The sequence below is a fragment of the Danio aesculapii genome, chromosome 1 (assembly GCF_903798145.1).
Source record: "Danio aesculapii chromosome 1, fDanAes4.1, whole genome shotgun sequence".
In the NCBI taxonomy this organism is placed as follows: Eukaryota; Metazoa; Chordata; class Actinopteri; order Cypriniformes; family Danionidae; genus Danio; species Danio aesculapii.
Genome location: NC_079435.1, coordinates 224,050 through 242,300, shown reverse-complemented (window position 1 = coordinate 242,300; position 18,251 = coordinate 224,050). Strand labels below are relative to the sequence as shown.

General features: G+C 42.4%; 2 protein-coding genes and 1 pseudogene across 2 annotated transcripts; all 3 read right to left on the bottom strand.

Annotated features, from left to right (window-relative positions):
- Positions 1-4,996: 4,996 nt before the first annotated feature.
- On the bottom strand, positions 4,997-9,101 carry LOC130221672 (microfibril-associated glycoprotein 4-like). Its single transcript, XM_056454241.1, has 5 exons — positions 8,758-9,101; positions 8,453-8,656; positions 8,285-8,381; positions 6,326-6,493; positions 4,997-6,222 (listed from the first exon to the last, which is right to left on the bottom strand). The coding sequence occupies exons 1-5, from the start codon at positions 8,761-8,763 to the stop codon at positions 5,966-5,968; spliced, it is 732 nt and encodes a 243-aa protein (XP_056310216.1). The 5' UTR covers positions 8,764-9,101; the 3' UTR covers positions 4,997-5,965.
- Positions 9,102-11,265: 2,164 nt separating this feature from the next.
- LOC130213533 (microfibril-associated glycoprotein 4-like) lies at positions 11,266-11,970 on the bottom strand. Its single transcript, XM_056448613.1, has 3 exons — positions 11,952-11,970; positions 11,685-11,852; positions 11,266-11,605 (listed from the first exon to the last, which is right to left on the bottom strand). The coding sequence occupies exons 1-3, from the start codon at positions 11,968-11,970 to the stop codon at positions 11,349-11,351; spliced, it is 444 nt and encodes a 147-aa protein (XP_056304588.1). The 3' UTR covers positions 11,266-11,348.
- Positions 11,971-12,129: 159 nt separating this feature from the next.
- Positions 12,130-14,330, bottom strand: LOC130239487 (microfibril-associated glycoprotein 4-like; annotated as a pseudogene).
- Positions 14,331-18,251: the final 3,921 nt, after the last annotated feature.

Here is an 18,251-nt window from a genome sequence, read left to right as displayed (position 1 = left end):
TCACGGACTCGCTATTGTGGTTTACATGACATTCTCACAGGTCACTTCATCTGTTCCAGTGTTTGTCTGGTGTTTGGAGTGGGTCACAGAGTGTTTTTGTGATTTTTGATGCTGTTCATAATTCTCTTAGACTTGGGTTAAGTAAAGACATTTACATGTAGCAGACGCTTTTATCCAATGCGACGTACTATTGAGGAGGCGTTCAGCAATTCAACAAGACAAGGCAATACACACAAGTGCTAATTCTACAAAGGAACTCCCTGTGTTTAGAGAATAAGGTGCTAAAGGCAGAGATTGAGTGTTTCTACAGGTGGTTTATCAAGCCCACTCACCTGCGTGAAGCACACTTCATAAATGCATAGTTCATTTTTTGGAAGAACGTGGTGCAGGGTGACATGGTGGCACAGTGGGTAGCGCTGTCACCTCACAGCAAGAAGGTCACTGGTTCAAGTCTCGACTTGGTTGGTGATTCTGTGTGGAGTTTGCATGTTCTTCCCGTGTTGGCGTGGGTTTCCTACGGGTACTCCGGTTTCCCCCACATGCAAGTATAGGGGAATTGATGAACTAATTTGACCGTAGTGTATGGAAGGGCATCCGCTGTGTAAAACATATGCTGGATAAGTTGGCGATTCATTCCGCTGTGGCGACCCCAGATTAATAAAGGGACTCAGCCGAAACGAAAATGAACGAATGTCTGGTGCAAATGTGTTGGTTTCAGTGTCAGAGAGATAAAAGAGTGTGTTTTCTACAGATGGTTTGTAAAGCCCACTCACCTGTGTGAGGCACACTCAGTTTGGGGTTGTCGTGTGGTGAGGTGGGGAGAGAAGAGGGCGTCCTGGTTTTATTCACCGTGTTCAGGTGCTCTAGGAAGAGATGGGTTTTTAGTTGTGGTTTGAAGGGTACCAGTGAATCTGCAGTCCATGTGGGAATGGGAAGATCCGTCCACCAGCGAGGAACAGTGAATGAAAAGGTTTTGGAAAGTAAGTTATAGTCTGCAGCGCTCACTCTCTGACCAGAGGCTCCAGGAGGGGTGTACACCTCCAAACTGTTGATCAATTTCAGATCTTTGATGCTTGCTTACCGGACAGCCACTGGCCCTGCATCCTTTTACCACCACCTGCTCCTGAATATCTACACCCCCTCCAGGAGCAGGTGGTGGTAAGAGGATGCAGTGCCAGTGGCTGTCCTGTAAGCAAGCATCAAAGATGTGAAATTGATCCGAGCCTCGACTGGTAACCAATGCAGAGAGATAAAGAGAGGAGTTACATAGGCTTTCACTGAAGAGCAGACGAGCTGCAGCGTTCTGGAGCATCTGTAGAGGATTAAGGGTGTGAGATGGGAGTCCAGCCAGAAGAACATTGCAGTAGTCCAGCCATCAAATGACAAGAGCTTGGACGTTGTGCAGCATGATCTGTTTGGAAGGGTCAGATTTATCTGGTGTTGAACAGTGCATACCTGCATGACGGAGCTGGGTTAGCAGTGTGCTCATTGAAGGACAACTGATCATCCAGGATCACTCCAAGATTCCTGGAATTACATGGGGTATTAGCAGATGATTTCAGTTGGATTGAGAAATCATGTTGAATGATTGAAGTTGCAGGGAAGACTGTAAATTCAGCTTTTGCCAGATTAAGCAGTAGGTGATGGCCTTTCATCCAAGCTGAGATATCCTCCAGACAGTGCGAGATCCTTGCAGCTACCGTGGGGTCATCAGGATGAAATGAAAGAGAGCAGTGTGTCGTCGACATCCTGATAAGAGAAACCATGTGATTGGATGATCGTTCCCAGTAATGTTGTGTAATTAGGAATTAGAAGGGGAACAAGAACAGATCCCTGAGGTACTCCAGTGGCCAGCTGATGAGCTGTGGATACCTCTCCTCTCCAAACAACTCTGAATGAACTACCGGTAAGGTAAGACTCCAACCAGTAGAGCGGGGTTTCAGTGATAACCATTGAGGAGAGGGTGGACAGTAGAATCTGCTGATTCATTGAGAACCTGCCTTGGCAATTCGCAGGGCTTCAGTGACTAAGAGTAATGCAGTCTCAGTGGAATGAACACTTCTGAAGCCTGACTGATTTACATCCAAGGGTTGTTGTAGGCTAAAAATGTGGAAATTTGGTTGAAAGCAGCCAGTGTTCTGGCAATAAATGAAAGGAAAGAGACTGGTCTGTAATTTTAAATTTTTGAGCTGTCACTTGATGGAGTTTTGAGCAACGGGGTTACCTGGACCTGCTTGAAAATGGTTGGGAATGTGCTATTGCGAAGTGAAGTGTTAATGATGTGTGTTAGGGCTGGCGATTTGGGATGGACGTGTTGGGATGGAGATTTGGGATGGAGATTTGGGATGGAGATTTGGGATGGACGTGTTGGATGGAGATTTGGGATGGACGTGTTGGGATGGAGATTTGGGATGGACGTGTTGGGATGGAGATTTGGGATGGACGTGTTGGGATGGAGATTTGGGATGGACGTGTTGGGATGGAGATTTGGGATGGAGATTTGGGATGGACGTGTTGGGATGGAGATTTGGGATGGACATGTTGGGATGGAAATTTGGGATGGACGTGTTGGGATGGAGATTTGGGATGGACGTGTTGGGATGGAGATTTGGGATGGAGATTTGGGATGGACGTGTTGGGATGGAGATTTGGGATGGAGATTTGGGATGGAGATTTGGGATGGGCGTGTTGGGATGGAGATTTGGGATGGACGTGTTGGGATGGAGATTTGGGATGGACGTGTTGGGATGGAGATTTGGGATGGACGTGTTGGGATGGAGATTTGGGATGGACGTGTTGGGATGGAGATTTGGGATGGACGTGTTGGGCTGGCGATTTGGGATGGACGTGTTGGGATGGAGATTTGGGATGGGCGTGTTGGGATGGAGATTTGGGATGGACGTGTTGGGATGGAGATTTGGGATGGAGATTTGGGATGGAGATTTGGGATGGGCGTGTTGGGATGGAGATTTGGGATGGACGTGTTGGGATGGAGATTTGGGATGGAGATTTGGGATGGAGATTTGGGATGGGCGTGTTGGGATGGAGATTTGGGATGGACGTGTTGGGATGGAGATTTGGGATGGACGTGTTGGGATGGAGATTTGGGATGGACGTGTTGGGCTGGCGATTTGGGATGGACGTGTTGGGATGGAGATTTGGGATGGGCGTGTTGGGATGGAGATTTGGGATGGACGTGTTGGGATGGAGATTTGGGATGGACATGTTGGGATGGAAATTTGGGATGGACGTGTTGGGATGGAGATTTGGGATGGACGTGTTGGGATGGAGATTTGGGATGGAGATTTGGGATGGACGTGTTGGGATGGAGATTTGGGATGGACGTGTTGGGATGGAGATTTGGGATGGACGTGTTGGGATGGAGATTTGGGATGGAGATTTGGGATGGACGTGTTGGGATGGAGATTTGGGATGGACGTGTTGGGATGGAGATTTGGGATGGACGTGTTGGGATGGAGATTTGGGATGGACGTGTTGGGATGGAGATTTGGGATGGACGTGTTGGGATGGAGATTTGGGATGGACGTGTTGGGATGGAGATTTGGGATGGACGTGTTGGGATGGAGATTTGGGATGGACGTGTTGGGATGGAGATTTGGGATGGACGTGTTGGGATGGAGATTTGGGATGGACGTGTTGGGATGGACGTGTTGGGATGGACGTGTTGGGATGGAGATTTGGGATGGACGTGTTGGGATGGAGATTTGGGATGGACGTTTTGGGATGGACGTGTTGGGATGGACGTGTTGTGAAACAGACTGTTGATTTGAGTGTTTTTGTGTAAAATAAGAGGCCAAATCATCAGCTGACAAAGAGGTGGTAGGAGCTGATGGAGGAGGACAGAACAGGGTATTAAACATCCTGAATGATATGCTGGTGTAAATACAATGAAGAATAAGTAAATGCAATGAGAAAAACAAGTTCTAATTGTTCAATGATGTTATCTTAGATGGTAAATATCACACCTCAGCAATGCACAAGAGGATGTTTGTTCATATAATCTTACATAAAGCCAGAACTCACAGGATCTGTAATTGAGCCAAAGTTGTAAAATACTCAGGCAAACCATGATTATATCACCACTGAGGCATTAGATCAGTCTTAGTTTGACAGTAAGACTGAGTTAAAACAAACAGCGTGGCTGATCTTTTATTTATCTTTGAGTTGGTTAAACACATGGTGCTTGTGGATATAGTCATGCTGAATTAAAATGGAATGTTGTAGACTTTTGCTTAATTGTGTCGGGAATTCATAAGGAACCTCACTGCATCTGAAGCTTTTGCAGTCTTTTTTATAGATAATTTTGAGGGGTGTAAACAAAAACAATGGTCTCAACGTATTTCCTGTTTGGCATTTTTACTTTCTATAGCCTCCGAGAATCCAAAAAGAGCCACATATTGATCAATAATGTATGCTAGCTGTTTTAACACGAAGTTATGATTGAACGGCCTCTTGTTAGAGTTGTGAAATAGTTTGATAACAAGCCGTAAATGTTCATGGGCCAATCACATCACCACACTGAAATGGTCTCTACATTTGACATTTAAATACACTTAATAATCCTTTAATGTAGCCTGGAGGGAATTTCCAAAAACTGTACGATTTGACCTGGTGTTCTCCAAATCTGTGTCGAAACATCTCCAAGATGATCCAGAGAAAATATCTCACAGCAAGGTGTCTGAATGTCTGTATGAATCTGACTTTCTGTATTTATTTATTTGTGGTTCTCGCTTTAGTTTGAATGTTTTTGGGTAGTTGGGTTGTGTGTGTCTATATGATATATGATTTCATTTTGATATTTTAGTTATTTTTAATAGTTTTCATGTGATAATGACTATTATTTATTTGGCAACTATTTGAAACGAGCCACTGATATTCACAATTTCCTCAGCATTGAGAGTAAATTCAGATTAATGTTACAGAAGTGTAAATTAAATCTTGTAAACAGTTGAGAAAAGTAAGTAAATAGTCTGCGTAATGTACCAAACATTTCATTTTTATTTTAAAGAATGTAAAGCAGCCAGTATATGAAACAAAATAGAAAGGTGTGATAATACAGAGTGCCTATATAGAGCTGTAATTCAGTTTACTGTAGTAAGGCCTGGTGTGTATTTCTGAATGAATAACAAGAAAACAACATGAAGCTGTTCTGACAGCTCCCTCTGTTAGTCAAAACACATAGGGAACGAGCACATTTCACACAAAAAAAAATGTTGCTGCCTTAAATTTTTAAAGTTGAATCAAATAAACTTTACAAGTAATTTCAACATACATAAAGCAAACTAGACATAAAGTCACCATTAAAATCTAAATTTACTCTTTTTTTATGTGTATAGTAGAGTGCTTTGTATAACCTGTGTCTGTGCACTTCATTATTTAGTAAAAATTCATTTGCCCTCAATATTTAATCAAATACCACAAACTCCAGTCCTCTCGAAATGACTTTTCTTCACTTCTGGTCACATGGAATTGCTTTAGGGTGGAGCTATCAGTATTTCTAAGGTGGGGTTTAAGGTGTTTTTTCAGTAGGGACGTAACATTTGTATTTCAGTATGATGAAGTATTTCCAACTGAAATAGAATATTGAGAAGGAGGTGTATCAGGGGCATCACAAGACCCCATTTACTGGGGCTCGTGCCCCAGTAAAAATCCCCAGTGCCCCAGTAAATGCTTTGAGATACGATTTACTTTATATGCAAGTGTATTTATTAAGAGTGGTAATCCCAGAATAACTAACCCATTTCAGAGTGGAAGCAGATGGTCACATTTTAATTTAGTCAGAGATTAACAAAACTGAATAATTGTTTATCAAAACAAATGCACTAACACGCAGAAGTTGATTAATTTGAATGGTTATTGTTTTAATGAGTAGCATAGTTAAGAACATATGGCTAATCATTAAACTTTGTCATACAGTGAGAACAATTTTAGATGTTCACTGTTTCTAAGACATGGGTTTGATCATCAAGCCGAGAGATTTCATGCTGACGCTGAAACTGCCCTTCCAGGTTGACCAAACCACACCAATGCCGAAATGTGTGTCATCTTCTCCCCATAAATACACACCGTTGGGGTTTGTGTTGTGACAGTATTTGAACCAAAATGCCCCTAAAAACTCTTGGGCACAGTTATCTCCATAGGCGTCTTGATCTTTGTCAAAGGTGGAGAACTTCTGGTCATTGTGATCAGTCAAAGAGTCGCCTGTGGACAAAAAAAATCATAATTGAGGACATTAACTTAACAGAAATGAGTTTCTAATAGTCATAGTCACATTAGTAGATGGGTGTGAATGAAAGTGTCGTACCTGCTCCTCCATCCTTGAACCCAGAAACCTGCAGTTTATAACCTTCAGCTTCAGAACCCACAGAGAAGGACGAGTACTGAGCGAAACCTTTCCTTCCTTCAAAGTCCTCCAGATCCACTCTCAGCATGAACTTCTTGTGGCTTGTCAGCTGGTAGAGGTTCTCCAGCCCTGTTTACACACACACACACACACACACACAAATGAACAACACGTTGAACCAAACACTGCACATTTGTCATAGAGGTGAACTCAAGAGTCAAGCAGCATCAGGATTCAGTTCAAACGTATATTTCAAGAGTTCACCCTGAGCTGATGATTGATTATAAAGCGTGTTTGGCATGCTGTCCCGGGAGAGAGCCCTGAGCTCATAAGATCCTCGAGCCCGGGGCTCCCTCTTGTTTGCCAGGCGAGAGGGGAGTTTGAGCTCAGGTAGATCTGGAGAACTCCCCTGCTGTAGTAGCTAATGAACAGATAGTGATTGCTCTTAAGTGATAACTACTTACTAGGAGCACGTCTATGGTGCTGATTTGGATTAGTCAATTAACTTAAGTAAGTTAGGTGGGAGGAAACCGGGGAACCGGGGAACAGCTTGGGGAGAACGTGTAAACTCCACACAGAAACGTCGGCTGGTTTGTTAATGACTAGAACCAATTCAATTCAATTCCCCTTTATTTGTATAGCGCTTATACAATGTAGATTGTGTCAAAGCAGCTTCACATAAAAGGTCACAGTAAATAGGAACAGTGTAGTTCAGTTTGTAGTGTTTAAGTTCAGTTCAGTTGAGCTCAGTTCAGTGTGGTTTAATAATCACTACTGAGAGTCCAAACACTGAAGAGCAAATCCAACGATGCGCAGCTCTACAGATCCTGAACCATGCAAGCCAGTGGCTTCAGCGGAGAGGGAAAAAAACTTCACTAAAGGCGGAAGTGAAGAATTAAAAAACCTTGAGAGAAACCAGGCTCAGTTGGGCACGACCATTTTAATTTCTCCGCTGGCCAAACGTCTTGTGCAGAGCTGCAGTCTCAGTGGCGGAGGCTGGAAGCTGGCCTCAGCGAAGACTCGTCTGTCTCTGGAGCGTCACAGGAATCAGTCTCATGTTCTCCACTCCTCCATGACCATCACAGTAGCTGCTCAGGATTCGGCCAGGTCCAGGATATAAAAAACCTTGGGATCATCTCGTCGTTGGTCTTGGATCGAATCAGTGACTCTGCATAGTCTGAGCCAGTGACGTTCTTGCTGTGAGGCAACAGTGCTAACCACTGGGCCACCGTGCCACTCATCTAGGAAAGGAGGAGGAGTAGGGGTGGGAGGGGGGATTCTTCAAAATGAAGATGGCTGTGATGTGGAACTGAGGGTATTTATAGTGGCTTAGGAATCGTCTGATTGGTGAATCATACATTGAATAATGCGAGACCGGCCCCAAGCAATCATAAACACGTGATCCTCTCGACATTAGTTTATAAATAAACTTCACTTATTACTGAAATTTTACAGAATACTGAAACACCTGAGAAATGAGGAACAAACCTGGGAAGAGTTTAGAGGAATTAGTGAAACAAGAGGAAAAAAACAGGACACAAAAAAACCAAAGCATGAACTAATGTGCCATTTCCATTATATAGGCAAATAGTTCAGTAGTTCACTTTTATTTCCATTCCCACTCTTAAAAGTACCAAATAAGCGAACCTTATTACTTTTTGCACTGTTTGCAAAGGATACCTTACACAACAAATCTGTAACAAAAGTGTGGAGCTAGACTGCTAATGGCTTACATAGAACTAAAGGACACGCTGTTGGAGCAAATCTAACAATTTCATTTTGTCAGATGTTTACATTGAGTTATTCTGGTCTCTCTCTACAGTAAACAGCACATGGATTTGATATGTTGTTATGTATTGCAGAGGCATTTCATTTTCAGTAAAGGTTATAAGTTCAGACATAACCCACAATGAGACTCACCCAGCCAGTATTCGCCTTCGGTGGTCCCGAATCCTCTCTTGTACTCTTCCCACGGCTGATAGAAGTTAATCCTGCCGTCCATTCGTCTTTGAAACACCTGTGATGGATTGCATTTATTATTCTGCAGGGCAAAATAATTTATAATTGTTAATATTTATGTTTTCAAACCGTCCATCCTCCATTCTCTTCATCTTTCCCATCTGAAATCATCTGACAGTAAACCCAGACAGGAGCGTCACCGACTGGATAGATGGAGTAAATCCCACTGAGAGTTTGTCCTGATTTGTAGATTTCAGAACAGTCGAACGGCTTGAATCCAGAGATGACAGACGCCATGAAAACAGAAAGCAGAGCCACGACAAACAGCGTCATCTAGAGAGAGAAACACCACTGATCATCAGCCTCATTTATAATCATCAAATCACACCGACATTATGACAGAAGTAAAAACAGACTCTATAATGTGAACTTACTGCCATCTTCTCAGTAGATCGCTGTAAACCAAACCCAAAAAACACTCCGATTATTTTTGTTTCTGGTTATTTTCCTGCATTATTCTGTTGTAGAGGAGGTAAATGAAGAATAAAACAGTAACTCACCATTTGTGTTGAGCCTTGTGTTCTTCAGTGAAGAAAATAATATACGTAGACATCAGACGCCTCCTTTCTGTTAAACCTACATTGCAAAACTGTTCATCCTTTGCGCAAACTGAATCTTAATGTGTCAAGTCATGCTTCTCTCATTATTTAACAGCTTTTGGTTTTATGCGAAACAATCATGCAGAAGTTGCAGGACAATACAGAGTCAATGCTTCTCTGACATGAAGACAAAATGCTGCTTTACTTTTAGCTAAATTATAGAAACTCGTTTGCGCAGTTGTGGAGTCACTCACTTCAGTCTTCATCTTCAGCAGAGCTCTTTATCAGTAAGAGCATCTGTCATCTCAGTCACTTCTGCACTGCGCAATGTTGAGATACTAACTAGTGATCATTTACAGGTTATGCAAGAGTATGTAGGCTAATTGTCCAGAACATCAGAAAGGACCCTGTGTTTCTATCGGTCAACTGGTGAAAGGACCCATCCCAGGTTCATGCCCAAAATCATGCACAAGTTTAGGTTAAAAAAGTCAATATTCATTGGTGTAAAGATGTAATGCTCAGGATTACCAGCTCACAACAGCCACTTTAAAGTGACCCAGCCTTCTGTTGGTATACCCAAACAACCTGCAAGACTAACCTGAACCAAGTGAATGTAAATTCATTATTATAACATCAGTCCATTAGCAAGTATGACAGTTCGTCTTCTAGCCTGCAAGAGTCAGTAATCCAGGACATGCTAGAGACCTTTTAATATGCACACCCAAAGAAGTTGACTGAGGAAGGGAGTTTTGGGCATAGTCAGACAGGCTTCCTGAGCTCTGGTGGCCGAGACAGAATGTCCACAGAAATTTTACCCCAATCTGATCATTTCACTGTGGATGGTATCCAGCAGATAGGGCTATAGTCACACTTCTTACAGTCGGTTAACACCGTGAATGATGTTTGGAATCTTCCAGGCAATGCATCCGTTCTTCCAGAACAAGCTTGATCGTGATGACCTCATGGTTGCCGATGTCATACGGCTCTAGTTCCTCTTCACTAGAGTGTTTTTTTAGAGAAGATGACACAGAGATGAAGATGAGCTGGGTTCACCTGCTGCTGGGACTTTGAACAGTTCAGTGGGATGGTGTATTAGGAGTGGTCCATGATAAAGCAATGATTTTGGCAATGATGATTTGGCAATGGCTCCACAGGACAGAGACTAGTGTTTCACTTTAACCAGGTTGGTTAGTGGCCTGACATATTATTAGAGCTGTTTATAAAATGTCAGTTCTTTATGCTTCTTGGCTATGAAAAAGAGGCTCAGTGCAGCAGGGAAGTCGAAGGTCAGATGTAGCTTTGTTATTGGGCATCTTCAGCATATTCCTCATGTCCTGAGGAATGGAGGCAAGTGTGGAGGAGTATGGAGGCAGGAGAAAATGAGTTGTGTATAAAATGGAGGCCAGCTTGAATGTGTGGCACTTGAGCGGGCTGAAAAGTGTGCTGTAGAAACCTTCTGGGCTTGTGATTGATTTATTTAATGTATTGAAAATGACAACCTCTTGTGTTTTAGTAACACCTACCTCAACACTAAATTTAGCACTTACAGTAGCCACAACCATGTCAGTGAAAGGGGAGTAACATTCTGCAGTTTCTACAGATGGTTTGTTGATAGAGGTCTTGATGGAAATGGAGTTGACTGGGATGGTCTGGAATGAATAAAGAGAGGGTAGAGGGAACTGAGGGAACTACTGATGGAAATACTGTTTTCTCACCCAATTTCAGAACCGTGCCGGTCTTCCACAAAATAATCTGAATTATGTTGCACCAACAACATTGTGAACAAGAACAAGGAGATTGATTGATTTAACATGTGTTGGCCCATGCAAAGATGGATAAAGTGTGAAGATGTTTCACAAATAGACTTTGTAGGTAGTTCATGTATTCCTGTTTGAATTTGTTCAAATTAAATGTTCCCTTAATGTCTACACAATCAAGACAAAAGTGAATGTATTGAACAGGCAGACAGGATGTAGAAACAATGTTTTGTAATATAATGGGTTCATTATGTAATGATCTTGAAATGTTTTGCATTAGTCATGTGGGCTACAGTACAGTGTAAGCTCGAGTGCTCTTAAATCCAGCATTTTATCACATTCAAATCAGTTGGATGATGCAAAATGTGTGTTGAAAGGAATTACTCATTCATTATTTACATTCAGGATTGTATATATAGGGAAAGCTAATTGAATATGAGCTGATTTCCTCATTTATTGTTTCTTATGTCTACTGTGGAGACAAATAAATGCACATCAGCACGCAATGCCTTTCATTGCAGGAGTTTATTAAACTTCATTATTGATTTGTTTGTTATAAATTGGTCCAATGCAAAAAAAGACTGTTAACAAACTAAGCAGACAGCAGAAATTAAACCTTTAAGCCTTAGTTTTGTTGCTTTGTTGTTTTTGTTTTGTTTCTTCAAACATTTAAGACACAGGTTTGATCTTCATGGTGATGAATTTCATACCAATATCAAAATTGGTCTTCCAGGTGAACCAAACATTTCCAATGGCAAACACGGTGTTGTCTTCTCCCCCCAAGTACACACCATTGGGGTTTGCATTGTGACAGGCATTATACCAAAATCCTCCTAGATATACTCTGGCGCAGTTCTTTTCATAGTTGTCGTGGTCCTTGTCATAGGTGGTGAACTTCATTCCATTGTGGTGGCGCATAGAGTCTCCTGCAGAGAAGAAGAACATCATTGAGGACAATAACTCAACAGACATTAGTTTCCTTGCGTATGAATGAAATTGTCATACCTGCTCCACCATCAGTGAACCCAGTAACCTGCAGTTTATAACCTTCAGCTTCAGAACCCACAGAGAAGGACGAGTACTGAGCGAAACCTCTCTTTCCAGTAAAGTCCTCCAGATCCACTCTCAGCATGTACTTCTTGTGACGTGTCAGCTGGTAGAGGTTCTCCAGCCCTGTTCACACACACAATTTGTTTTTGTAAATTGTGGAGACATTCAATGTTTTCTATTGCCCTTCTCTATCCCTAAACATGCATGCATAACTGAACATACTCCATCTGTACTTTTCCATATTGTATGCTTCTGTCTTGCATTCAATCTTGTGGACACAAAGTTAAGCAGCTAAACCACAATTAATAACAGAATCAAACGTTCTCTATCACATTTAAGCATTAATATTGAGTTTACTGTAAATGACACATTTGTTGTATATCATCACAGTTTAAATGACTTAAGTATCCAGTAAAGGGTTTTTGTTCAGACATGACCCAAAACGAGACTCACCCAGCCAGTATTCCCCCTCCACATTCCCAAATCCTCACTTGTACTCTTCCCACGGCCGATAGAAGTTAACACTGCCGTCCATTCGTCTCTGAAACACCTGTGATGGATTGCATTTATCATTCTGAAGGCTGAAATCATTTATAATTGTTAATATTTATGTTACCGTACCGTCCATCCTCCATTGTCTTCAACTTTCCCACTTGAAATCATCTGACAGTAAACCGAGGCAGGAATGTTGCCGGCTGGATAGATGGAGTAAATCCCACTGAGAGTTTTTCCTGATTTGTAGATTTCAGAACAGTCGAACGGCTTGAATCCAGAGACGACAGACGCCATGAAAACAGAAAGCAGAGCCACGACAAACACCGTCATCTAGAGAGAGAAACACCACTGATCATCAGCCTCATTTATAATCATCAAATCACACTCATTACACCAACTTTAATCAACTACATTGATTATCTGTGCAGAACTGAAGAATTAAACTCACCATTTTAGTAGTCAACCGAGGCTGAGATGTTCAGATCACTGGATCTCATTCAAGTGCTGAATCCTTTATTGAGACAGTTGATCATTTCTTTTATACTCATTCTTGTGTTGCGCAATTATATTTTAAAAAAATATCTCTTCGGCAAGCGTTAGGAAATGAACTGTTTGTCCTTTTGACACTGAGTTTTGCAATAAACATTAGTGTTGGTACAAATGAATGTAATTGCAAGATTCAGGTTTGCAACTGGGAAAAAAATAGCCTAGTGGGTGGTGCGTTGACATATAGCACCCAGGTGCTCACGGCGACCAGAGTTCAATTCCAGGCTTGAGGTCCTTTGCCGATCTTTCCACTTTCTCTCCACTGCCCCGTCATTAGAGGTGAAAACCCCTAAAGTATATAGAATATGAGACAAACAAAAAATGTATCAAGGTAGTCTTTACAAATGCTCTGGAAATAAACAGCATGTACTTCTTGTACCTCCAGCCCAACCTGCACCTTGCCAACTCCTCAATCAGCCACATTGAATCCCAGGGACAGTGAGTGATTTGATTGGTTGAGAACAAAGCCTGGTGGATGCATGCTGGGACTTTGAGGGTCATAATGGGATCATGGTATTTTAGGAGTGAAGCACTGGTGATAGCATCCTTGAGCTTAGGGAATGGCTCCACAGGACAGAGATTAGAGCATCACTTTGACCAGGTTGGTGTTAGTAGCCTGGTGATGGAGCTGTTGATCATATGACAGCTCTCTATGCTTCTTGACTATGATAAAAAGGCTTAGTACAGCAGGGAAGTTGAAGGTCAGATGTAGCTTTGTTATTCGGCATCTTCAGTGCATTCCTCATGGTCTTCTGCTCAGGAGGAGAGAGTCCTGTTATGAGACACTGGCTCACCTTAAATCAGGTTTATTGTACAGTTGCATGGTCAGTATGGATGCAACTGAGGGAGTTAGGTGTAAACGGAGGTCGGAGCCAGCTCCAAATGGGTGGGACTTGAGCTCTAAGTAAGCTGGACTAACCTCCCGAAGCTTTTGATTGATTGAAGAGAGTTCAGGAGACCAAAGAAACCAAAGGACAAACTAGAAGTCCACGTAACTGACACAACACAACATGCAACGACATATAACTAGAAATTTCTATAGCTAGAAATCAAATGTTATGTTTATTTTCATTCGAGCCATAATATGCAGCTGTATTTTACCCATAAGACTTTTGTCTTTTTTAAACACTTCAATAGTTAGTTTACTCAAAAATTAAGATTTTTCCAGTTTATCTCAATAAATTGACATAACTATCTCTTGATTTTAAATATTATGGACAGCTGCTAGCCAATTTATTTTCTTTTATTATTTCCAACGGTCGAACGGCTTGAATCCATCATGAACAGAGACAACAGATGCCATGTAAACAGAAAGCTGAGCCACGACAAACAGCGTCATCTAGAGAGAGAAACACCACTGCTCATCAGCCTCATTTATAATCATCAAATCACACCAACATTATGACAGAAGTAAAAACAGACTCTATAATGTGAACTTACTGCCATCTTCTCAGTAGATCGCTGTAAACCAAACCCAAAAAACACTCCGATTATTGTTGTTTCTGGTTATTTTCCTGCATTATTCTGTTGTAGAGGAGGTAAATGAAGAATAAAACAGTAACTCACCGTTTGTGTTGAGCCTTGTTAGCACTTTGAGTCTGAGACAAATTGCAATATAAATAAAATGTATTATTATTATTATATTTATTATTATTATGTAGTTCAGTAAAGCAAATAAACACTACTCAAAAAATTAAGGGAATACTAAAATAAAACATCCTAAATCTGAATGAATGAAATATTCTTAATAAATACTTTTGTTGAATGTGCCGACAAAAACATCATACAGAAATTATCAATGAAAATCAAAATCTCCATGGAGGTCTGGATTTGGAGTCACACTGATAATTGAAGTGGAAATACACACTACATGCTGATCCAAATTTGATGTGATGTCCTCAAAACAAGTCAAAATAAGGCTCAGTTGTGTGTGTGGCCTCCACATGCCTGTATGACCTCCCTTCAATGCCTGGGCATGCTCCTGATGAGGTGACAGATGGTCTCTTGAGGAACCCGGACTAAAGGGATCTCCTCCCTAACCTGGACTGAAGCATTTACTAACTCTGGGACAGTCTGTGGTGCAACGTGGCGTTGGTAGATGGATCAAAACATGATGTCCCAGATGTGCTCAATTGGATTCAGGTCTGGGAAACAGATGAGCCAGTCCATAGCATCAATGCCCTAGTCTTGCAGGAACTGCTAACACACTCCACCCACATGCGGTCTAGCATTGTCTTGCATTAGGAGGAACTCGGGCCAATGGTCTAACAAGAGGTCTGAGGACGTCATCTTGGTACCTAATGGCAGTCAGGCTATCTCTGGTGAGCACATGGAGGGCTGTACGGCGCTCCAAAGAAATACCATCCCACACCATTACTGACCCACTGCCAAACCGGTCATGCTGGAGGATGTTGCAGGCAGCAGAACGTTCTCCATAGCATCTCCAGTCTCTGTCATGTCAAGTGCTCAGTGTGACCTTGCTTTCGTCTGTGAAGAGCACAGCAAACCAGTGGAGAATTTGCCATTCTTGGTCTTCTCTGGCAAATGCCAAACATCCTGCACGGTGTTGGGCTGTAAGCACAACCCCTACCTGTGGATGTCAGGCCCTCATACTACTCTTGTGGACTCTGTTTCTGACCATTTGAGCAGACACATGTACATTTGTGGTCTGCTGGAGGTCATTTTGCAGGGCTCTGGCAGTGCTCCTGTTCCTCCTTGCACAAAAGCAGAGGTAGCAATCCTGCTGCTGGGTTGTTGTCCTCCTACAGCCTCCTCCTCTTCTCCTGATGTACTGGCCTTTCCCCTGGTAGCGCCTCCATGCTCTGGACACTACGTTGACAGATACAGCAAGCCTTCTTGCCACAGCTCATTGACGTGCCATTCTGGATGAGCTGCACCACATGAGCCACTTGTGTGGGTTGTAGATTTCTTCTAATGTTACCACTAGAGTGAAAGCACCACCAGACCATCACCTGCAGAACCACTGTGGTCATCACCTGCAAAACCACCGTGGTCATCACCTGCAGAACCACTCCTTTATTGGGGTGTCTTTGCTAATTGACAGTAATTTCCAGCTGTTGTCTATTCCATTTGCACAGTAGCGTGTGAAAGTGATTGTCAGTCAGTGTTGCATCCTAAGTGGGCAGTTTGAGTTAACAGAAGTGTGATTGACTTGGACTTACATTGTGTTGTTTATGTGTTTATTTTTGAACAGTGTATATTCAAATGTACCACTCTGTCCTTGCTGTTAAACCTAAATTGCAAAACTGTTTATCCTTTGCATGAACTGAACTGTTGCGCAGTTGTGGAGTCACTCACTTCAGTCTTCATCTTCAGCAGAGCTTTTTATCAGTAAGAGCATCTGTCATCTCAGTCACTTCTGCACTGCGCAATGTTGAGATACTAACTAGTGATCATTTACAGGTTATGCAAGAGTATGTAGGCAAATTGTCCAGTCAGAACATCAGAAAGGACCCTGTCTGTAAACTGGTGAACGGACCCCTCCTAGGTTAAAGCACAAAATCTTGCACTAGGTAAAAAGGTATAATTCAGTGGTGTGAAGATGTATGATGCTTAGCTCACACCAAAGTCACTTTAAAGTAACCTAGCTTTCTGTTGGTGAACCCACAGAACTTGCAGGACTAACCTGAACCAAACAAATGTAAATTGATTATCAGAACATCGGTCCCTCAGCGAGTCTGAGAGTTCGTCCTCTGGTCAGCAAGAGTCAGTGATGCATGCACTAATTTGTCCTGAAAGTGGTCAAACATTTGACCATAAAGTTTATTTAAACAATAACAGCAGGTACACCGTGTGCTGTGGTTATTTGCATGGAACTGCATGCAAAGCTAGTGGAGTTAAAATGTACAACCTTTTGACAAGAAAGAAACGGGAACCGGTGAACAAATTTAATCGTAAAATAAGTCAAGCAAAAGGATCCATTCATAAACTTAATAAAAACACTTACACCACCAGCCTCGCTCCACGGCTCTTGGCCCACCCATACTCATTACAGCATCCAATGCAACAATCATATCTTGCGCTCTGTGTTTTCAGTCGCAGTGTGTAGTTTTTTGAATGGTGCACATGTGGGTACGCTGAAGAGTATGCAACTTTGTGAATGGTATGTTGGACCTACCTTGCGCACTTGACACATAAGTATAAACTGGCTTTAAGTTGTCCAGAGTGAGGTATTTTAAAGGAAAGTAATGTTGTAATGTAGTAAGTCATGGCTGATTGAGGAGTTGATAAGGTGCAGTCTCTGGTGTGTAGGTCTCCAGGCACAGTGACTGATGTGATTGAGAAGAGAGCCTGGCTGATCCATGACTGCACCCACCCAATGTGGCTTTGTACATATTGGAAGCAAGTGAGATTAGAAGTTGGCTGATGAAGGGAGTTTTGGGCATAGTCAGGCTAGCCTAGGAACTGTTCTGAGTTTTGGTGGCCGTGGCAGAAAGTCCACAGTAATTGTTCAAGGTCTTTTGGACCTTTATCTCCATCTGCTCATTTGACTGTGGATGGTATCCAGATGTTAGGGCCATGGTCACACTTCTTATAACACTTGTGAAGGACTGATAGAAATCTTCCCGCTTATGCCTCCACTCTTCTAGAACAAGCTTAATCGTGAGGACCTCATGGTTCATACTGCTGAAATGTATCTTCACTAGGGTGAGCTCTCTAGCAAAAAAGACACAGGGATGAAGATGAACTGGGTTCACCTGTTGCTGGGACTCTGAAAGATGTAGTGGGATTAGGGTAAGTTAGGAGTGATACACTAGTGCAGTGTTTCCCAACCCTGTTTCTGGAGTACATATTTTGTATGTCTCCCTTATCTGACCCATTTGTGTCAGGTTTTGGGGTCTTTTCTAATGTTCTGCTGAGTTGATTCAGGTGTGTTTGATTAGGGAGAGGTTGAAAATGTGTACTGTTGGTGTGCCTTCAGGAACAGGATTGGGAAACACTGTACTAGTGAATGCATCCTTGAGCCTTGGAAATGGCTCCACAAAACTGAGACCAGGGTTTTGCTTTGACCAGGCTGGTTAGTGGTCTGTTGATGGAGCTGTGAATAACATGCTGGTCCTCTATGCTTCTTGGCTATGAAAAAGAGGCTCAGTGTTGCAGGGAAGTCGAAGGTCAGATGTAGCTTTGTTATTGGGCATCTTCAGCATATTCCTCATGTCCTGCTTAGGAAGAGATGGTGGACAGATCTTGTCATGGGGCACTGGTTCTCCCAGAATTAGGTTTATTGCACAGACCAATGATGGGTATGGAGGCAGGAGAAAATGAGTTGTGTATAAAATGGAGGCCAGCTTGAATGTGTGGCACTTGAGCGGGCTGAAAAGTGTGCTGTAGAAACCTTCTGGGCTTGTGATTGATTTATTTAATGTATTGAAAATGACAACCTCTTGTGTTTTAGTAACACCTACCTCAACACTAAATTTAGCACTTACAGTAGCCACAACCATGTCAGTGAAAGGGGAG